The sequence below is a fragment of the Stenella coeruleoalba genome (assembly GCF_951394435.1).
Source record: "Stenella coeruleoalba genome assembly, chromosome: 5".
NCBI lineage: Eukaryota > Metazoa > Chordata > Mammalia > Artiodactyla > Delphinidae > Stenella > Stenella coeruleoalba.
This window is the reverse complement of record NC_137150.1, coordinates 62,733,992-62,757,228: the sequence shown is the minus strand read 5'-3', so window position 1 is coordinate 62,757,228 and position 23,237 is coordinate 62,733,992. Positions and strand designations below refer to the sequence as shown.

At 43.6% G+C, this 23,237-nt stretch overlaps 1 protein-coding gene across 2 annotated transcripts in view; it reads left to right on the top strand.

Moving 5' to 3' along the window:
• Positions 1–21,264, top strand: part of LOC307186902 (UPF0524 protein C3orf70 homolog) — a 104,857-nt gene extending 83,593 nt beyond the window's left edge. For both annotated transcript variants that reach the window (XM_079922528.1, XM_079922529.1), the window contains exon 2: positions 15,392–21,264. In XM_079922528.1, the coding sequence (XP_079778654.1) occupies positions 15,392–15,948 (557 nt within the window). In that variant the 3' untranslated portion in view covers positions 15,949–21,264. The remainder of the gene's footprint in view (positions 1–15,391) is intronic.
• The last annotated feature ends 1,973 nt before the right edge of the window (positions 21,265–23,237 follow it).

Below are 23,237 nucleotides of genomic sequence, written 5' to 3'. Positions count from 1 at the left end.
TTTGTTGTTATTGTTCTTTGTCTTTCTCTGATTGTTGTAGGTGTAAGGTTATGTTGTTTGTTTCAGATTTTTCTTGTTTCTTGAGGTAGGGTTGTATTGCTATAAACTTGCCTCTTAGAACTGCTTTTGCTGCATCCCATAGGTTTTGCATTGTCTTGTTTTCTTTGTCATTTGTTTCTAGGTACTTTCTGATTTTCTCTTTGATTTCTTCAGTGATATCTTGGTTATTTAGTAGTGTATTGTTCAGCCTCCATGTGTTTGTTATTTTTACAGTTTTTTCCTGTAATTGATATCTAGTTTCATATTTTGTGGTTGGAAAAGATACTTGATATGATTTCAGTTTTCTTAAATTTACCGAGGCTTGATTTGTGACCCAATATATGAACTATCCTGGAGAATGTTCTATGAGCACTTGAGAAGAAAGTGTATTCTGTTGTTTTTGGATAGGATGTCCTATAAATATCAAGTCTATCTCGTCTAATGTGTCATGTAAAGCTTGTGTTTCCTTAATTAATTAATGAATTTATGGCTGCATTGGGTCTTTGTTGCTGTGCACTGGTTTTCTCTAGTGGCAGTGAATGGGGGCTACTCTTCGTTGCGGTGCATGGGCTTCTCATTGCTGTGGCTTCTCTTGTTGCGGAGCATGGGCTCTAGGCTCGTGGGTTTCGGTAGTTGCGACACATGCACTCAGTAGTTTTGGCTCACAGGCTCTAGAGCACAGGCTCCGTAGTTGTGGCACACAGGCTTAGTTGCTCCACAGCATGTGGGATCTTCCCAGCCCATGCTCGAACACGTGTCCCCTGCATTAGCAGATGGATTCTCAACCACTGCACCACGAGGGAAGTCCCTCCTTGTTTATTTTCATTTTGGATGATCTGTCCATTGGTGAAAGTGGGGTGTTAAAGTCCCCTACTATTATTGTGTTACTGTTGATTTCCCCTTTCATGGCTGTTAGCATTTGTCTTATGTATTGAGGTGCTGCTATGTTGGGTGCATAAAGATTTTTTAAAATTATTTATTTATTTATTTTTGGCTGCACTGGGTCTTTGTTGCTGCACGTGGGCCTTTCCTTAATTGCGGCACGTGGGCCTACTCTTCATTGCAGTGAGCTGGCTTCTCTTTGTGGTGGTTTCTCTTATTGCAGAGCATGGGCTCTAGGCTCAAAGGCTTCAGTAGTTGTGGCATGTGGGCTCAGTAGTTGTGGCTTGCGAGCTCTAGAGTGCAGGCTCAGTAGTTGTCTTGCATGGGCTTAGTTGCTTCCTGGCATGTGGGATGTTCCCTGACCAGGTGTTGAACCCGTGTCTCCTGCATTGGCAGGCAGATTCTTAACCACAGTACCACCAGGGAAGCCTGGATGCATAAATATTTACAATTGTTATATCTTTTTCTTGGATTGAACCATAGATCATTATGTAGAGTCCTTCTTTGTCTCTTGTAATAGTCTTTGTTTTAAAGTCTATTTTGTCTGATATGAGTATTGCTACTCTAGCTTTCTTTTGATTTCCATTTGCATGGCATATCTTTTTCCATTCCCTCTCTTGCAGTCTGTATGTGTCCCTAGGTCTGAAGTGGGTCTCTTGTAGACAGCGTATATATGCGTCTTATTTTTGTATCCGTTCAGCCAGTCGGTGTCTTTTGGTTGGAGCATTTAATCCATTTATGTTTAAGGTAGTTACCAGTATGTATGTTCCTATTACCATTTTCTGAATTGTTTTGGGTTTGTTTTTGTAGGTCTTTTCCTTCTCTTGTGTTCCTTTAGCATTTGTTGTAAAGCTGGTTTGGTGGTGCTGAATTCTCCTAACTTTTGCTTTTCTGAAAAGGTTTTAATTTCTCCATCACATCTGAATGAGATCCTTGCTGGGTAATCTTGGTTGTAGGTTTTTCCCTTTCATCACTTTAAGTATACCATGCCACACCCTTCTGGCTTGCAGTTTCTGCTAAAAGATCAGCTGTTAAACTTATGGAGATTCTGTTGTATGTTATCTGTTGCTTTTCCCTTGCTGCTTTTAATATTTTTTCTTTGTATTTAATTTTTGATAGTTCGATTACTATGTGTCTTGCCATGTTTCTCCTTGGATTTATCCTGTGTGGGACTCTCTGCGCTTCCTGGACTTGATTGACTATTTCCTTTCCCATATTAGGGAAGTTTTCAACTTATAATCTCTTCAAATATTTTTCAGCTCCTTTCTCTTTCTCTTCTTCTTCTGGGACCCCTATAATTCGAACGTTGGTGCATTTAATGTTGTCCCAGAGGTCTCTGAGATCATCCTCAATTCTTTTCATTCTTTTTTCTTTATTCTGCTCTGTGACAGTTATTTCCAGTATTTTATCTTCCAGGTCACTTATCCATTCTTCTGCCTCAGTTGTTCTGCTATTGACTCCTTCTAGAGAACTTTTAATTTCATTTATTCTGGTGTTCATCATTGTTTGTTTGTTCTTTAGTTCTTCTAGGTCTTTGATAAACATTTCTTTTATTTTCTCCATTGTGTTTCCAAGATTTTGGATCATCTTTACTGTCATTGCTCTGAATTCTTTTTCAGGTAGACTGCCTATTTCCTCTTCATTTGTTTGGTCTGGTGGGTTTTTACCTTGCTCCTTAATCTGCTACATATTTCTCTGTCTTCTCATTTTGTATAACTTACTGTGTTTGGGGTCTCCTTTTTGCAGGCTGCAGGTTTGTATTTCCCGTTGTTTTTGGTGTCTGCCTCTAGTGGATGAGGTTGGTTCAGTGGCTTTTGTAGGCTTTCTTGTGGAGGAGACTGGTGCCTGTGTTCTGGGGGGGTGGCCGTGGATCTTGTCCTTCTGGTGGGCAGGGCTGCATCTGGTGGTGTGTTTTGGGGTGTCTGGGAACTTAGTAATACTTTAGGCAGCCTCTCTGCTAATGGGTGGGGTTGTGTTCCTGTCTTGCTAGTTGTTTGGCATGGGGCGTCCAACCCTGGAGCTTGCTGGCCGCTGGGTGGAGCTGGGTCTTAGCGTTGAGACAGAGATCTCTGGGAGAGCTCTCACCGATTGATATTATGTGGGGCTGGGAGGTCTCTGGTGGATCAATGTCCTGGACTCGGCTCTGCCACCTCAGAGGCTCAGGCTTGACACCCGGCCGGAGCACCAAGACCCTGCAAGCCATACGGCTTGGAAGAAAAGTAAGAAAAAAACCCAACAAAACAAAAAAACGAACAGATAGGACCCCAAACCAAATGGTAAAAGCAAGACTAAACAGACAGAAATCACACAAAGAAACATACACACACACACACCATAAAAAGAAAACAAGCAAACAAACAACAAGGAAAAGAAAGCAAGAAAGAAAAATGAACAGTCAAAACCCTAGGACAAATGGTAAAAGCAAATCTTAAGCAGACAAAATCACACAAAGAAACATACACATACACAATCACGAAAAGAGAAAAAATAAAAAAAATTGTAAAAAATTTTAAAAAGGGACTTCCCTGGTGGCACAGTGGTTGAGAGTCCACCTGCCGATGCAGGGGACACGGGTTCGTGCCCCGGTCCGGGAAGATCCCACATGCCGCAGAGCGGCTGGGCCCGTGAGCCATGGCCGCTGAGCCTGCGTGACCAGAGCCTGTGCTCCGCAACGGGAGAGGCCACAGTAGTGAGAGGCCCGCGTACCGAAAAAAAAAAAAGAAAAGAAAAACAAATCCACCAATGATAGCAAGCACTAAAAAGTAAACTAAGATAAACATAATTATCAGAAACAAATCAGATGCAGAAAGCAAACCCCAAGTCTATAGTTGCTCGCAAAGTCCACCACCTCAATTTTGGGAATATTCGTTGTCTATTCAGGTATTCCACAGATGCAGGGTTCATCAAGTTGATTGTGGGGATTTAATCTGCTGCTCCTGCAGCTGCATGGAGAAATTTCCCTTTCTCTTCTTTTGCACAGCTCCTGGGGTTCAGCTTTGGTTTTAGCCCCGCCTCTGCGTGTAGGTCGCCCTCAGGCATCTGTGCCCTGCCCAGACAGGATGGGGTTAAAGCAGCGGCTGATTAGGGGGTCTGGCTCACTCAGGCCGGGGAGAGGCAGGGGTACGGTAGTCATAATTGGAATGCGGGGTGAGCCTGCAGTGGCAGAGGCTGGCATGACATTGCAACAGCCTGAGGCGTGCTGTGTGTTCTCCCGGGAAGTTGTCCCTGGATCTTGGGACCCTGGCAGTGGCGGGCTGCACAGGCTCCCGGGAGGGGTGTGTAGGTAGTCACCTGTGCTTGCATACAGGGTTCATGGTGGCTGCAGCAGCACCAGACAGCGTTTCACGCCTGTCTCTGGGGTCTGAGCTGATAGGCATGGCTCGCGCCCGTCTCTGGAGCTTGTTTAGGTGGTACTCTGAATCCCCTCTCCTCACGTACCCCAAAACAATGGTCTCTTGCCTCTTAGGCAGGTCCAGACTTTTCCCTGGACTCCCTCCTGGCTAGCTGTGGTGCGTTAGCCCCCTTCAGGCTGTGTTCATGCAGCCAACCCCAGTCCTTTCCCTGGTGTCTGACCTCCAAAGCCCCAGCCTCAGCTCCGAACCCCCACCCGTCCCAGTGGGTGAGCAGACAAGCCTCTCAGGCTGGTGAGTGCTGTCGGCACCCATCCTCTATGTGGGAATCTCTCCGCTTTGCCGTCTGCACCCCTGTTGCTGGGCTCTGCTCTGTGGCTCCAGAGCTTCCCCGCTGCCACCCCTGTCTCTGCCAGTGAAGGGGCTTCGTAGTGTGTGGAAACTTTTCCTCCTTCACAGCTCCCTCCCAGAGGAGCAGGTCTCCTCCCTATTCTTTTGTCTCTGATTTTTCTTTTTTCTTTTGCCCTACCCAGGTACGTGGGGAGTTTCTTGCCTTTTGGGAAGTCTGAGGTCTTCTGCCAGTGTTGGTAGGCGTTCTGTAGGAGTCGTTCCACATGTTGATGTATTTTTGATTCATTTGTGGGGAGGAAGGTGATCTCCACGTCTTACTCCTCTGCCATCTTGAAGGTCTCCCTCGAACAATATTCTTTTAAAAATAAGTTTTAGAATGCATTCTTCTAAAATTGTTCTCTGTTAATATTAAACTTAATTGTTTGTCAGTTTGTCCAGTTTTAAACATCTAAAGGATTAATATTTTAATACATAAGATTTAATGTCTTAGTCTAGGCTCCAAATATATAAACTACTTAATTTTTTAATACTATACTTATATTAAAGCATTCTCAGTAGACAGATCAGGCAGTACCACCTACAGCAGCAGTCCCCAACCTTTTTGGCATCAGGGACCGGTTTCGTGGAAGACCGTTTTTCCATGGACGAGGGTGGGAGGGAAGGTTCAGGCAGTAACGTGAGCCATGAGGAGCAGCAGATGAAGCTTTGCTTGCTTGCCAGCCGCTCACCTCCTGCTGTGTGGCCTGATTCCCCCATGGCCCGGGGGTTGGGGACCCCTGTCCTACCAGAAATCCCACACTTTGACTTTGGTCATTTAATCAATTTACATCCGATCAGTAGATGGAAACCATGTAGTAGATTACACAGGGGAAGTTTAATATAAGGAATTGTTGGACTTTCCTGGTGGTGCAGTGGTTAAGAATCCACTTGCCAATGCAGGGGACACAGTTTTGAGCCCTGTTCTGGGAAGATCCCACATGCCGCAGAGCAGCTTAGCCTGTGCGCCACAATTACTGAGCCTGCGCTCTGGAACCCACGAGCCACAACTGCTGAGCCTGTGTGCTGCAACTGCGGAAGCCCGCGTTCCTAGAGCGTGTGCTCTGCAACAAGAGAAGGTACTGCAATGAGAAACCCTCACACTGCAACGAAGAGTAGTCCCTGCTTGCCGCAACTAGAGAAAGCCCGTTTGCAGCAACAAAGACCCAATGCAGGGAAAATAAATAAAGACAGAAAGAAAGAGAGAGAGAGAGGGAGGGGGGGAGGGAGAGAGAGAGAGAGAAAAGAAAGAAAGAAAGAGAGAAAGGCAAGAGAGAGAGAGGGAGAGAGAGAGAAAGAAAGGAAAGAAAGAAAAAAAAAGAAGAAAGAGAAAAAAGAAAGAGAAAGAATTGTAAAACTCTAAGAAATAAGTGACCAAAGGATATAAGGAAACTCTGTGTATTTCCTTTGAGCTGAGGGAGTATATATACCCAGGAAGGACAAAGGTGCAAGGAATTCCGCCTCCCCAAGACTGGGGTTCAAAACTTGTTGGAGAAAGTATAGTTCAGCCTACAGAATAGCAGAGAACCTTGCCTCTTTGCCCAGGCTGTACTGTTTTGAATTTGCTGGGCAAGCAGGAAGCAGCCCTTTGGAGTGCCAGGAAGGCATGGGCAATGAGCAGTTAAGGGCGTGGGTATGCAAAGGTGGCATAGGCTTGGGTAGGCAGGAGGGAATGATGTAGGCAGAAGGCCTTCAGAACGCTGGTTTGCACGTGGAGAGGGCCATGGGAAGGCTATCACCAGGCCAGGCCAAAACCACAAGGTTGCCAAGGAACCGTACATTCTGGGTTCACGGCTGGGGCAGACCTCCAGCAGATTTCATTCCCCCCCACCCCAGCCTGTGTGCAGCAAACATGAGAGCCCCTTCCTCCTGTAGTGTCCCTCTAGTGCTCTCTACTGAGAAATTTAGCATCTTGCTCAGTGTAGAGGAAAAATGTTTAAAGGGATTCTGTTCACTGTGGCTGAACATATATTGAAAGAAAACGTGGAGTTGAGAGGCATTAGTTGATACTAGCACATTTATAATCTCGTAATAACCTGGGCGCCTTTTTCCTCTTTACTGCTTAGTGTCAGCTGCGAAGTGACTTTCTCCATATATTTCACAACCCAGCTATTATGATGAAGAGAGGTTGTCTAAGAACAGATCTCCAAGTTGAGTTTTGGTGCCATCATCTGAGCCTCCTTGTCCCCATTCAAGAGTAGTTAAGTGAATAGTTAAGTAGAGATGCTATTTAGCTGTAAGTAGTACATTTGTAAGTTCTTACCCCTAACTCTGGGTTTCCCCAGTGGCACTGATTTTAAAGTTGGCTGGCCTAATCACAGGTCCAAGAGAAATGAGAGGTAATTATAACAACTGATTAAAGAAAAAACATGGTGAATATATTTTCTTTCATTCCATTGGGAAATATAAATTTTTGTATATAAATGTAAATAATTTAATTTTAAATTATATCTCATTGATACTTAGAATGTGTTTTATTATTGTTGTGACTGATTAATAAACAAATAAAGCTCCAGAATGCCATACTGGTTTGTATAAATTTAAAAATGAGGTTCTTGACTAAACACAGACATGTTCCTTACAAAAATAACCTTTAACAAAAAAAATATATTATTTCAGTAAATATCTGCTGAGCCGCTGTGAAAAGCACAGATGGTTTAAGATTTTAATTTTCTTAGATCAGGTTGACTGGTTAGCATCCTTTTCTTGGGAATTTTCTGAACTTTTTATTCCCAGATCAATAGATGAATGTGACAGATGTCTTGTACTACTTCCCTTAGTTTTAGACTGTCATGATTATCTGCCCATTGGATTAATGGCTGCTCATAACTTATTTGGGATCTGTAGAACTACACAGCTGTGTGTTAGTGGAATGGCAGAAAACTGCAAGGGAAGGGTTTTGCTCTCTTTCTAGATTATCTGTGATGAGACTGGTTTTGTGGCAGGAGACCCTCTGTTCCAGTAAGGCTGTTTACCCCACTGCCCCTGAGACAGCCCACACTACTTCCGCCTCTGGATTTTGCACAAAGCTTGCCACTTTACTTTCTTTTGTCCAGGTCCTAGCCCTTCTTAAGTTTATATCCGTTTCTTGGGAGCCTCTTCTTAGCCCTTCCAGCCCTCACTTTTTCTGGGCTCCTGTACCTTATATAGTGTATACCCCACAACTTAATACTTCTCTTTCTTCTTGTGATGCTTACAGATGTTTGTGTGACTGAAATTGGGTCGTAAGAGGGATGCATTTTACACTTCTCTTTACTCCTAGTTTTTCAGTGGTAGTTACTTATTAAAATACACAATTTTTTTTTTTTTACATGTATCTGTCCCTCAAACCAGAAGACTTGGCTTCAGGTAGGAATAAACATGGTTTAAAAAAGGATAGAGGCTTCATCATGTCTCTCTTCACATTGGCTACTCTAACTTGGTAAATATGGTGAACAGCTTCTCTCTCTCGTTGGTTTATGGCACTTTTAGAAATGTTATTTTTAAGGCAGGCCTCACTGTACTGGCTGCCCTACTTCAGGGTGTCAAAATTGTGGCCCAGAGCAGTGCAGACTGTAGAGGTCTGTTGGTGAGGGCTCCTGCCCTGCACAGGCTGTTCCGTGGTACTTCCTCCACCTCCTCCATTCCCCCTCTTACCAGTTTGACTTAACTCCAGATCTGAGCGTAAAACCAACTGGAAGATGGTGGAAGCTTGATTGTCGAAGTCTGATTTGTGCTTTAGACCAGCTTTATCTGTGCCCATCCCATGAGAGGAGCAGATAGAAATGGAAGTGAGTAGAAAGGCAAAGCTGGGAAGCCTCTATTGAGGGGCTTGGAGACCTGCAGGCAGCTCCTGTCTTCTATAAGCAACACCAATAATAGAATTATACAATGTGCCAGGCATTGAGTCAGTGCTTTAAAAGATAGAGTGCACTGACCACTTTACCCTGAGGAAATGGAAAGCATGGGACTGTTAATTTGATAAAGGTTGGACAGCCAGTACGTAGCCCCAGTCCTTGCCCTGAACCCCCAGGATCTGCCACCTTCCTAGGAATGTCTCTGGTGTTCCTTCCTCTACTGAGCCAGGTGACTTGCGTCAGGTCAGAATGTCATGCTTGAAACCCTGTAATAGCCTCCTCTTAACCCCCATCTCTTCTCTTTCCAGTCCCTCTGCACATCTTTACCAGACTAAATTCTCTGAAATCCCTCTTTTATTGTTATTACTTGCCTCCTCAGTAATCTGCACTGGTCCCCATTGTTAGCAAAACACGAACACTTTGGCCTTGCATTCTAAGCCCCATCCAGCCTCTGTCTTCCTCACAAACTTTATCCTCCTTTGCTGTCTTGGTCGACTCTGTGAACCCCACATGCCTGCTGACACATTCTGGCTCTGGAACTGGCCTGGAGCAGTTCCGAGTGCTACTCCACAGGTGTGTGTCTTTTAACAGCCAGGTACAGTCCTTCAGTGAAGCCTGGAATCCTATTCCGCTGCTTGGTGAATGCCCTTGTACATTTACAGTTTTGCTCAACTGGTGTTTTATTTTTATTTTGTATCTTCTCCCTGCAGTTTGACTGGAAGCCCCTTGAAGCATGACTACACATTGTACTTTTTATTTCCCCACAGCATCTGATTTAGTAGTATAAACATGGTAAATAGTCAATAAATATTTGTTAACTGAGTAAATAAACCATGCTCTGGTGCTCTGTCTCACTGGGGTTTTGCTTTACATGAATATGTTCCTCCTCACTAAAGGTTACACGATTTGAAAAATGAAGAAATTAGCATCTTGCATAAATTTCTGATTGGGGACTTCAATATATTGAGCAATGTATGAACTTTATTGTTCTCATAGATTGAAGTACAAAAATATTGGTATATTACTGCCAGTGGAGCAGGGTGGTAGAGGGTAAGGCCACAAAAATATTGGTTATAATAAATGTTAGGTTCTTTTGCCTTTAGTTTGTGATATGCTACTCAACTAAGTAAATAATGTACATTGCAGAAATAGCTGAATAAGAATATTTAATATTATTTTCAATATAATGAATGCCCTTGGGACTAAAATAAGCATACTTGTGATTCAGTATATAAAATCAAAGAACTGAACTGTGCATGCAGTTTCCCTTAGGCCACTCAGTTTTTTTCAGTAGATTTACCTTTTTAATTATATTTTGCTTAGGCTAATTTTAAAATAACTTTGCATTCCCTGAGAGCAGTGTAGTTCATGTGTCAAGCGGACACACATTTAACAGTCATAAAACTATCTGTAAAAGCAAAAAGCTCATTCCCCTCCAGAGGATCTTTTTTAAAAATCAAAATGCACAACTGATCCTAAAAACTAGTTTAACAAAGTGCATGCAATAGCTTAAGGGGCCACATAAATCATTTTCTACGTTTGTCCCCACCTGCCTTCCCTTTGTGCTCTACAACCAAAAGAAAGAAACTCCTACTAGGGAATGTATCTACTATATATGTACAACTGTGCTACCGATTGGAATATTAGCTGAAGTTAATGGCAGAGAATGACAGTGTAAACTAACAAGAGCATTAGATAAATCTTATTAATTAAGTAATGAGTATTCTCATGAAGAAAGAACATAGGCTGTCACAGGGCTTGGGCTCTAGAACTGACCTCTGCCTTACTACATGAGCTTGAGAAAGTAATTAACTCTCCCCTCTCTCCCTCTATCCCTTCCTTCTTTCCACCAGGATGAAAACATAAATCTTTTTTAGTGTCTCATTGAGGCATGGTGAAAACAGTATGTAGGTCTGTGCAGACCTACTAGAGAATGGACTTGAGGACACGGGGAGGGGGAAGGGTAAGCTGGGACAAAGTGAGAGAGTGGCATGGACATATACACACTACCAAATGTAAAATTGATAGCTAGTGGGAAGCAGCCACATAGCACAGGGAGATCAGCTCGGTGCTTTGTGAACACCTAGAGGGGTGGGATAGGGAGGGTGGGAGGGAGATGCAAGAGGGAGGGGATATGGGGATATATGTATACAGTATAGCTGATTCACTTTGTTATACAGCAGAAACTAACACACCATTGTAAAGCAATTATACTCCAATAAAGATGTTAAAAAACAAAAACAATAAAACAGTATGTACTACATATTGTTGCTAAACACCATTGGGGAAGAACAGTCAGAAAAATTATGAACCAAGACTTTAAAAGAATAGTTTAAGTTACTTATTTAGTGGTTTTGATCGGCCTTTAGTTGAGAAATACCTGTAGTGTTGAACCAGCTTTCCTGAAAAGAAACATGAATATATGAAATTTATTTTTCACTTAGTGATCACAAAAACCTATTGTGATTAGTCAGTTTCATTATTGAGAATGTGATTTGAGCTCCCTTGAAAAAGATTCCATATAAAGTAATGCGTTTACGAAGTTTATTTTTAGTTTTTATATTATTTTTTAAAATGGGTGTTAAGTAGTGTAATGAGGTGTAGTCTTCACTTTCGTATGGATGAATTTTGTGAGTGGCTGAATGAGTCATTAGCAAACTAAGATTCTGCTTCACAGGAGTATTTTGAGAATAAGCTTAAGAATGTGTAAGTTCGTAAGAAAGGAGCTAGGGCTCCTTGGAGAAATGGCTGATTCCTGGACTGGGGCAGGGGAAGTACAGGATAGGCCAGTAACTTCTTATGACGCCAGAACGTGAGGAAGTCGTCACAAAAATATGGGGCATGTTGAAATGACACAGGGGTAACTTAAAGGAGCTCCCAAGAGCTAAGTCTGGGACAATTTGAGCAACAAAATAAATAATGGTAGTAAAGGATTACAATCCCTAGAATAAAATAAATATGAGTCCATGCTTCTATCAGTAAATAATTGAATACATAAATAAATGAGGGAGAAGGAGCATCTCCTTAGATAGAATTCTAATTAATAAATATAGAAGGAATGATGTAAATAGAAAATCACTATTTGGCAAATACCACAGTAGTGATTGTTGCAGGCCAATCCACCTGTGCATGCTAAAATTAGTAGATGGTGTTATGATGAGAAACAGGGTATTTGCATACTCTCAAAATATCTCTTCACAAGATACTTAATATTATAGAGAGAAAAATACTAACTTTACAGTGGGGAAACCTAGACAAACACCACATTTTTTATTTATTTTAAATTTATTTATTTATTTTTGGCTGCGTTGGGTCTTTGTTGCTGCGCGCAGGCTTTCTCTAGTTGCAACGAGCGGGGGCTACTCTTTGTTGCGGTGTGCCAGCTTCTCATTGCGGTGGCTTCTCTTGTTGCAGAGCACGGGCTCTAGGCGCGCAGGCTTCGGTAGTTGTGGCACGTGGGCTCAGTAGTTGTGGTTTGCAGGCTCTAGAGTGCAGGCTCTAGAACGCGGGCTCAGTAGTTGTGGTGCATGGGCTTATTTGCTCCGTGGCATGTGGGATCTTCCCGGACCAGGGCTCGAACCCATGTCCCCTGCATTGGCAGGTGGATTCTTAACCACTGCACCCCCAGGGAAGTACCCCCTCTGGACTCTTTACAAAACTAAATCCTTGATATGTTTGTTTTATAATTTATATGTTTATGAGCAAATCAAACAATATAGTATTATATAATCATTGATATTTAAAAGATGTTTACTCAACTCTGTTTCTCATCTGGCCATCTTTATTACTTTTCTCTTCCCTGCCTTCCTCTTTGCATCTGTATCTCAGTATCACCAGATAACAGGCTGTCACTCCAGCTCTGAATAGCATGTTTAATAGGTGTAACTGGTAGAAGAAAATGTAATCTGGAATGCAACATACCTTTCTCTCCAAGCTGCATTTCTCTTACTTTTACCACACTTCAAGAAATAAAAATGGTGCTTTGGAGGAGAGAGGAAAGTAAGAGGTAGAACAACTGAGAAGAAGAGAAAAAGCAAATTTTGAAGAAGCACAAAGGCGGGTAAGGGGGTGGGTGCAGCAAGGGGGCTTAGGTGAGAGTAGGAGAGGCTGGTCAGAGAAGGCCCAAAGTCAGGCTGCAGGATCCTCTCCAACCTTTGGACTAGATAAAGCGCTGAGCCCTCTGGGTCTCAGGAACCTCTTATGCGGTGACCAGTGGGTAACTAAACCATAGGTTACTTGGGCCAGAATGAGCTTAATCAGCATCTGCGACAAGCATTTCATGAGTGCCTGCCATCCATAGCCTCTGAACCCAGTAACCACCAGTCTACCACCCAAGAAAAGACCAAACCTCCGTTCCAGATGTTTTGTTCACCACTCTGTGGACAGAAGGGAGTAGAGTCCCCTAAATTCTCCCAGTCCCTTTTCTGTCCTCTGCCCACACTCATCTTTCTCTAATCCTGGGGCTGACAGACCAGAGGGGAGGCTTGAAAGTCTGCCTTTTTTGCCCCTCTGCTTGGATTCAGAGTTCCTACCAAGCTGTTAGAACTTGCCTGACTTGAACTTTGCCTGACAAGGAGTAATCCCTTCCTTTACAGATAACAGAATTGAAGATACCTGGTATTGGGTTGGCCAAAAAGTCAGATCGGTTAGTGAATATGTTGTTCAATGAAGTTCTTTGTGAAAATGAAAAATGTCTTTTATTTTTACTTAAAACTGAACGAACTTTTTGGCCAGCCCAATATATTTTAAACAATTTCCCAGGCAGCCATGACAGTTCTTGCTTGTATTTTTGTTAGACCGTAAGGTTTGTGTGAAATATGTCCAGGCTTGGAAGCAGACCTGGGACCCCAAAGGCTTAACAGTTTTACTCCAGAATGATTTTTTTTTTTAGCCGTGCCGCGTGGCATGTGGGATCTTAGTTCCCAGACCAGGGATTGAACCCGGACCCTTGGCAATGAGAGTGCGGAATTCTAACGCTGGACTGCCAGGGGAATTCCCTCACTCCAGAATGAAGCTGAGTGTATTTTTAGAGTAATTTAGTTACAAAGAAATTGTGGCATCTAAGCCTACTTTTTTGTACAGGAGTCAAGAAACAGAGGTAAAAAATACAGGCAGGCTTGATTGATCTTAATAGATCAAATGTTGCACTATCTGTGGCACAGTTTGCTGTTCACATTTCTGATCTAAAATTGCTATTCGTCCATGCTTAATGAACTTATTTAAAAAATATAAGGTAGTTTTCCTTACAAATGTGATCCCTATCCTAGAATTTTCGATCTGACTAAGAACTAAAACAGATGGGAGCAGAGCACAGTGGGTGATTTGCCTGCAAAGAGATGCTCATGAGGAGGTCATAAATCAGTGGTTCTCAGCGAGGGCGATTTTGCCTCCAGGTATATGTGACAACATCTGGAGATGTTTTGTTTTGGTTTTTGGGTTTTTTTGGGTTTTTTTTTTTTCAGTACGCGGGCCTCTCACTGTTGTGGCCTCTCCTGTTGCGGAGCACAGGCTCCAGACGCGCAGGCTCAGCGGCCATGGCTCACGGGCCCAGCCGCTCCGCGGCATGTGGGATCTTCCCGGACCGGGGCACCAACCCGTGTCCCCTGCATTGGCAGGCGGACTCTCAACCACTGTGCCACCAGGGAAGCCCTGGAGATGTTTTGATTGTCAGCCTGGGGAGGAGGTGCTACTGGCATCTAGTGGGTAGAGGCCAAGGATGCTAGTGCGTAGGACAGCCCCTCAACAAAGGATTATCTGATCTGAAATGGCAATAGCATTGAGGTTAAAAAACAGTGTCATAAATATGTGCAGAAGATACTGTATGGACTGATTGATAAATCAGCTACGTTAGGAATAAACCCAAGATGGTGCCTACATTTGTGGCTTCTGTCTCTGGGACTTGTGGTGGTTGTTGGTTTTTTTTTTTTTCCAGATTTCTATTTTTAAATCATTTTAGGCTTACAGACTGGGCAGTTGTCATCTCCATCTGTCTTCTTAGCACTTGGTACAGGGGAGGCTTTGTTAACTGTTGAGTGAAGCAAAAGAGAATGAGCAAAGAGATGCGGGAGGAGCAGATCCAGTTAGGTTTCACTTCCACACAAACTCTGTGAGAAACACCTAGGCAGAGGGGAGGTTTGGGGATAAGCTTCTTGGTTTTCTAGAAACATCTGGCAGGTCACCCCCCTGCATCTGCCTGTGCCTGTGCTTGGCTGAGGTTGTGCTTGTGGAATTGGTGTCAGGGAGAACATCTCCTGCTTTGGCCACTGATGAGCTTTGGGTCTTGAAAGAGATCATTTCACACCCTGCACCTGACCCTGGCCACTGAGGGTGACCAGGACAATGCTATAGGCCATTACCTATTAAATGTGTGTGTGTGTATGTGTATTCTGATTAAAACATAGAAACCTGAAGAGTGAAAGTCTTATCATAATCCTGATGATAAATTTTAAATGTCTATATTAGCATATAATTATTAAAGATAAAAATGGAATTATAATTTTATGGTATATTATACTATTTTACAGTATGTTTTTACCATACTATAATGTGGACATTCTTTATTTTAGTATGATGGGTAAATCATTTCAAGTTGTCTGAAAAATAAGGATGATAGTATCCACCCACCTATTCCAGAGGCATTAAAAAGACTCAAATATAAATTAAGATTTGTAAAGTGTGTTGAGTTTCTTAGATGAAAACACCATGATGTTATGGTACCGTGTTGTATTTTTAATTGATTATAACAGTTTTGAACGATTCTATTATTAGTTTCTTCTGAGATGTTATTGAAATATTTTTAAAAACATTCTGAGTCCTCAGAGAGAAACCATTATGGCTACCTTAATGTAGTGTGTGTAATACTCTTAGATTTCAGCTGCCTTTTTGTGTTCCCCACAGGCAAATACGTGTATCAGCCGATGACCCCTGTGGAACAGCTTCCAAGCACTGAGATTCCCGCAAGGCCTTGGGAACCCACAAACACCATTCAGATCTCAGTGTCCCTCACTGAACACTTTTTGAAATTCGCATCTGTCTTCCAGCCTCCCCTCCCCCCTGATTCACCAAGGTACTGTATGATTTCAGACCTCTTTATTGACAACTATCAGGTTAAATGTATTAATGGGAAGATGTGTTATGTGCAGAAGCAGCCGGCGCCACATTCCCACAAAATTAGCCCCGAGGAGGTCTCTGCACACGATGCCTTAATATCAAAAGAGAGCAATACGCCAAAAATAGATCACTGCTCTTCTCCCTCAAGTTCTGAGGACTCTGGGATCAATGCAGTCGGGGCTCACTATGTGGAGTCGTGCGATGAGGACACAGAAGAAGGAGCAGAACTGAGTTCAGAGGAAGATTACAGTCCAGAGAGCAGCTGGGAACCAGACGAGTGCACCCTTCTCTCCCCTTCGCAGTCTGATCTGGAAGTGATCGAAACAATAGAAACCACCGTGTGAGCGTCCAGGCAGGAAGCCCCGTCCTCTGATCCATGCTGAGCTTTTGTACTTTTGTCTAATGGATCCTTTTTCCAATGCAGTCGATGTTTTCTACCCCTCTCTAACAACCATACCAGTTCAGTGGTCTGCTGATTTAGCTTCACTTTTACATTAGTCTTATAATTAAGACATTTTTTTCTTATAAATGGTTTTCTTTTGTATCTTGACTTCCTTTTTATGTAGCATCTGGTGTCATGAATTGTGACCCAGCCTTAATTTCACTGGGAACTTTGAAAGCAATGATGTGATGAAGTGATGATCACAGAGCATCACGGATCAGGTTGAGGAGCTGCCCGGAGTGAAGGAGACACTATTTTATAAAGAGCCAGTTCTTCGCAGAACAACTCTTTGGCGTTCCTTTTGGTGTGCTGATGAGCACCCCTACCCTGCTAGTCCCGTGTGGAAAGTGGCTCACGTGACCCCTCAAGGTGTGCACTGGTTAATGCCATTCTGTCCCTTTCCCCGTCTCCCCACCGCCTGCACTGGGGCTGGGCCAGTGCTGTCCTGGCTTACTTCTGGGAGGTTACTGGAGGCCAGCTCAGTCCCTAGTTATGGCCAGTGTCTGCACATCCCTCCGTTATCTGGGGCTGAGCTAGACCTCACTTCAGAAGAGATTCCACCTCTGTTTCAGGCTCAGTCCAGCTTTAGCTGAGTGCCTACACTCTTCAGGGATACAGAGTGAATAAGGCCTGACTCCCGGCAGGAAGGGACCACAGTCCAGTAGGCGAGGTAACACATGCAGGTGATGGGACCCAGAGTGCCCTGGGAACCCGGGGGAAGGAGAGATGTACTTGGCCTGGGCTAGCTGGGGATGTTGTACCATTTGAACTGGCCTCTTGGGTGGGTTCCCCAACATATCCCTGCTTTTTAAAATTGTTCTTCAAGTCTGGGGGAAACTTTTAGGAGTTATATAGGTATTATATTTAGGAGGCAGCCACATCTGATGTCTTAAGAAAAAAAGTCAGTCATAGTTTTAGTTAGCATGGAAGTGCTAAAGACAGCAGTCCTTTAGGGATTAGGAATGAATCTAATAGGTTTGATTAATTCTGCTTCATTTGGTTGTATGAAGCATTAGGATGGCTTAGGTGAGAACTGGATTAGAATTCAGTATGATGCATGGATTTTTTTATGCCAATGCAAAAACAGTTGAAATAGTTCGCTAAGTCAGGAGAAAATATTTTGTGTAATATTCATTCACTTTACAACAGTAATATTCATGGGCTGTTGTAAATATTCTCTTTTCCTGCACACATAAAGTAGTAAGTGATTCTTTCTTATTTAGCTCTCTTCAGAATTCTGCTCCTAATCTCCATTAGTAACTGGTGTTCTCGTGTGAGTCGGTTACCTGCTGTTTCTCCAAATATACCGTCTGTGAGGCATAGTTAAGAATCTAGGAAATTTAAAATATGGCCCACATGAAACCAGAACTGTCAAAGTTGGAGCTGGAGAAATACTTCCTACACCCTGACTATCCATGAGTGTGCGCTCATGGCATCATCTCATGACATAGCTTCTGTGTCACATTAGTTTGTATTTTAAGAAATAAGAAGAGGCCTGTTGTGTCCTTCCCTGAAGCCTCCACTTGGCATCTTTCAAAAGTCACTCCAGGCAGAACCTGCTTTCCTAGTTGTATGTGTAGTCACGTGACTGGCTAGAAGAGTTTGTTAGATTTAGGTGCCCCAAGCAGCCATAGGGTTTAGAAAGCAGAGTGTGCATATTCCTTTGAAAGCAGTGTTTGCTAACACTTTCTGTGCTAGATGAGAATGCAGCCAGCATAAAGTTCCCACTTATTGAAATGTAAAGACTTAACAAGTCAAACCAAGAAGGTGGTGAGCAGAGCTCCAGGTACAGCGGGGCCCAGGAGAGGGTGGCGGAGGAGGGTGTACGGAGAGGGGCTTAGGGACAGACAGCTGATGAGCCCTGCCCTGGGCTCTCAGCACCGCCCAGGATTGAGTGGCCAGCTGCAGCCAGGGCGACTCGCGCCAGGCTCCTGTCTTCACCTAATTCTGGGTGAGCTTGTTGCAACCCCGGGCAGGAACACGAGGCACTCTTTCTCTGCACCATTCCTATCAGTTCTCTCCTCCATCCGTTAATCTAATTGGAGTCAACCACCAGGTCTCCAGCGCCATGGGAATCCATGGGCACAGGGCCACGTTTCTGAGGCTGGCTGTGTCAGGGTTGGGCACTTTATATGGTAATATCTATGACTTTTGCCTATGTTCCTGTTTAAACTCCTGAACTGCCATTCAGATTAGCCATGATTTTAATGGAATTTTTGGATTTAAGACTAGTTGATAATCACTTTAAATGTTTGCACAAACTCTTTATAATTAAAAACTAAGATTCACTTCTATCTATTTTATAGAACTGGAGATGTTCCACAGGATTCTAAATATCAGATGCTCCTGGATCTCAAAATAGCCTTTTCTAAATAAGCACAAACAAGAATTCTTTTTTTTGTCCTAGCACTGTTAATAATTATCTGAAAATCATATATGATTGAGCGAGAATTGTTTCTCTAATGCTTGCATTCCAAAAACAACTGATAAGGATATAAAACTACGTAGTTTCAACTTAAATTCTAGGCCTATTCTGTTCTGTATTATATGAAAGAATTGCTCTGTAATCCTGATACTGTATTGCTCATTTGTATAAGCATATTTATAGGCACTTTTAGAAAATGTTTAGACTGCAGTGTGTACTATAGACATAGAACACAGTCATGTTAAATAGGTTTTTGATTAATACTTGTACATTGAGAGATATGAAAGCTTTACCATTTGGACCTTTGCTCACTTGGGGCAAAGAGTTGGGCTGTGTGGGTGGAAAAACTGCTTTCTTGGGCTTTTATCAAAAACTGGCACCATTCCCACTTCTGAAAGTTGGCGTAAAAGCTGTTAGGTAGAACATACAAAGTAAGTGCTGTGTGGAATTTAGGTTTCTTATCTAACCAAGATTTCTTCTAGAATTTTCAAGTTTCACACGTGTTCATGACTTTTCTGAGAAATGACAAAGCAATTAAAATGCTTTTGTCGTTACAACTGTTTGGTACATTAACAACTGAAGCTTTACAATCAAATCTAGGTATTTTCAGGATCTGAAATGCAAATTTGAGGAAAACCCTGAAGAAAAACAGATGCTTTCCTGGAAGGGGAAGACCTGTAGTTCAAGGTAATACAGTACAAAATGAAACAGAAAATAAAATCACCAAAACCAGAACAAAACCATGAAGTTGTTTTCCTGAGGTACTTTTTGGATTTGATCTAGGATTTGATTTTATCTGAGTGGTGGTTTTATTTCTTAATCTCTACTTCCTGGCCTATTTGAAACATCAAAGTTCTTTTGGGGCGATCATAAACTCCTTTTAAAGCAAATTTCTCTTCTTGGGCAATAGGATGCAACCAGATAATTTGGAAAGCTGTCAAAATATCCAGATACTTTTGGTGGTATAAATACTTCTAGGCAAGAAAAAAAAAGCACAAGTTAAAATAATATTTATACAGTCAACACTTGATTATTCCATCTTGTTTGCAAAATTTGGTTGATATGTTTTGGATTTTTACATGAGGAAAACAAAGATTCCGTGGGTTTTCTTTCCCGCTCCCCTCTCCAGAGGAGGTGTGAGCACATTAAGGAGGCCAGTTGTATTTTGGGCTTTTCTGTCATGTGCGATTGTGTCTCTTCCCGTTGGGCGTTTCCGCACTTTATCAGTGCTGTCAATTCCAGGGATGTCAGTGCTTCTCACATCCAAACATAAGTACAGGGGCACTTCTCAAAACTAAGTTTGGAATTATTTATCTTTAAAAAATTTCTTATGTCACTGCTCCCTTTCGTTGTCATGGATAATTGAGAGTTGACTGTATTGGGAAAGGGTTGCGTTTCTGTTCGTGCTTTGAGTTCTTTCTGTTAAGGCTGAAGCAGTGCTCTCTTAATAGTCTGAACAAGTCTGAAAGCAAATCATCAGTAGCAGTTTTAATGCTGAGCTTCCATATCATCGTGTTCATGTGTACTTTTAAGGCTGTTCGTACCCTGTAATACTCACTGTGTGATTTTTTAAAAACCTGTCTGTTTTAAAGTTTTAAGCACAATGTCGATCCTTGTGTAATTTCCTAAAATTATATTCTGTTTTCCTACAAACAGCTCAACTTTCCTCTCTGTATAATACTTTAGGAAAATACTACCTTGTAAAATAAATGTGATTTTTTTCTTTTTTACCAGCACAAATACGATATTTTGAATTTTGGAATATCCTCCCTCTCCACCCCACTTTAGAGAGTTTCTGTCTGATTTAAATAATAACGCAATGTGAGCCTAACGAAACAAAAACAAAAGCCCCCATTTGCAAAATGTGAAACATTTATATCCAGTGCTTACTCTGTGCTAGGAAATCAGTGTTTTACATCATTATTCCATTTAAATTTTACAAATCCTTAGTGCAGGTAATTATTATTATGCATACTGTACACTCACGGTCACCACTGGTGATAATTCCCAGAACGCTTTATAATAAGAACTTTTTTGTTGGCTGCATTGGGTTTATACAAACAAAAATTACATTCCCCCACAAACGGGATTTATTTCACACAACGCTACAAGCTGTGTGTTCGGTTCACACATTCCACGTAAGACAGTTCTGCCTGCACGTTGGATCCAGGGAGGCCGCTGCCCTGCTGACCCTCGAGGGTGCAGTCACTAGGTCCCCAAGGCTGAGGGTCCAAGCCTCAGCGTGGCAGGTCCAGGAGCTTAATTTTTATATTCACACCAAGAAAAGAACAGCTTTGGGGTTGGCTTTTATTGAATAACCTCATGGGGAGTGCTAAACAAATTTGCTTATCAGTAATAGAAATAATATCATTGTTTATATTAATAATGATAGCTCAACAGCTGCCTTCCTGCTTTCTCTGAGTATCCCTCACAGCAGCCCTCTGAAGGAGACTTCAGTATCCTCACTTCACAAATCAGGAAAAGGGCTCCAGAAAGAAAACACTTTTGTTCAGAGTGGCACAGCTTGTAAGTAAGTGGGAGTCATGTTTGAACTGTCACCTTGGCCGTGGAGCTCATACTCTTGGCCCTTGTCCTGCGTTGCATCCTCCTGTAGCCCTTCCCACCCTCAGGGGCCATGGAGGCTGAGCCAGGAGGCCGATAGTGAGTGGGGAGGAGAGCAGAGGGTGCCCCCTTCCTGTCCGTGACCAAGAAGACGCCTCCCTAACCCAGACACCACCAGGCTTCTCCCTCCCTCCCCGTTCTGTGCTCCACGTGGACCTCCCCCCAACACGTACACGCGCCCGCACGCGCTCAGCATCTTTCTGCAGGTATCTCAGTGCTTTGATTTGGCCATTGCTTCTTCTACGTTTAATCATGAGTCTAGGCTAACTCTTTCTGCCTTCACAAAAGATAACTTGTCTTTTAAAGTGACTTCTGCAGACAACTGATCTCATTAACAAAGTGTGCATTTTACGAATTTAACTCTACATGATTGTATTGCCAAGTTGTAGAAAGCATCTCACTGTAGCCTCTTACAGATGCTGACTGCACACACTTTCATTCTGCAATAAACTTTAATTTAGCATCTCATCCTTACTACATTTCTATCGCTGGGAATTGGTAATGCCTTTAGCCCTTGGTGTCCCACTCCAGTTCTGTGCTGAATGAAGGGGTGAGACAGGACCTCGGGACTCAGGCTCGCTGCAGCAGGGTCAGGAGGAGCAATTGGAAGCCAGCGGGAATTCCTCAGAAACCGGGCAGGTAAGGGTAGATAGATATGCCTAGATGTTAGCAGCGTTTTTGTTTGCTCTTTGGAATTTTCCTAGTTTTCTAAATGAATTGGTGTTACTTTTATAATCAGAAACAAACCCTGTAAGCTGTTTTGAAGATAGTGAGTTCGGGTGGAGCCTGGCACTGCAGGTTTGTGGGAGGAAGTGGGGAGCCTTAGAGTCTGGGCAGCGTTGCACCCACTCATCCACTTGGGGGAGGGGCTACTAAAGGCCGGGCTGCAGACTGTGTGTCCTGGAACCACCCGGCCTCCCCAAGGACTGACCCCAGTCCAGGCCTCCAACCATGGCTGGAAGGGTCTTGGGCCAGTGAGTTGGAGAAAAGAGAGGATTTGTTTCTCATTGTCCTTCTCAGTCCCCAGTCTGAAACTGTGTGTGTGAATTTGGAGATGGGAGACCAGAAAGCTTGGGCTCTGGTGGGACATCTTAGTTCTCTTTGACAACTAGCCTGTCACCTAGTGTACAGTCCCAGAGGATTTATCCCAAGAAGGAGATCTGGAGCGTCACTGTAAGGTGACGACAGGAAGTGCAGCATTGTGGGTCCTCGAAGCCCCACTGCATCTGAAGGGGGACTTAGCAGGCATTTCCCCAGATGTCACCTTACCTGCCAAGCCCGGCAATTCTGCATGACAGGCAGGACAGGATAATTTCATGAGTTTATGGCTGAAGCATCCAAGAGCTAAGTCAACAGTAAAGGCAGGTGAGTCACTCTTAATTGGCAGGTAAGTAGCGGGGCCAGAGCTCCAAAATTCTGTTGATGCCAAGTCCAGCCAGTGTTCCCCTCCTCACTTGTTGAGCCCCTGCAGTCACACCTGCCCTCCCCTGCCTCTCTCCCTCCCCTGCCTCTCTCTCCTCCCCAGACCTGGGGCCCCGAGGCCATCCATTGCAGTCCTCACTCCCCAGCCATGGCTCTAGGTGGGGTCATCCAGGAGCCACAGCCCAGCCTTCCGGGCATCACCTGCTGCTGCCCTTGCTGTCAAGTGCTCTGGATTCTGCCCAGCCTGGCTTGACCTCGTCCTGGGTCTGGCTTGAGACCCAGATGAGACCTGGATGCTGCCTCTGGCTCGGGAGCAGCCCTGGATGTAAGAACTCTCTTGAGAACTGGCCTCAGATCTTAGCACTTTAGGTGTCAGCCACCTCGGTGGCCTCCTGCTCCCAGCCTCACTGAAGTGGGGCCTTTGATACCAACTGCTTCCCGTGGTAGCACCGATCCTCACCCACCTTAGGCTTGCCTCCCAGCCTACTCCAGGGCACGAGGGCCTCATGTACTAGACTGTTTCTGCCCCCGTGTTTAGAATCTTCCTGTATGAACTGTGATGCCAGACTTCATCAAGCAGATGTAGGTACTCCCATGTATCAGCAGAGGACCTGGAAGAGCCATCCCAGCGTATCCACAACAATGCTCTCAGAGGCCATGCAGTCAGGCCGGGAGCCCTCGGGAAGGCCCGGGGTGGGGGGGGTGGTTCTGCCCTGTGTCCA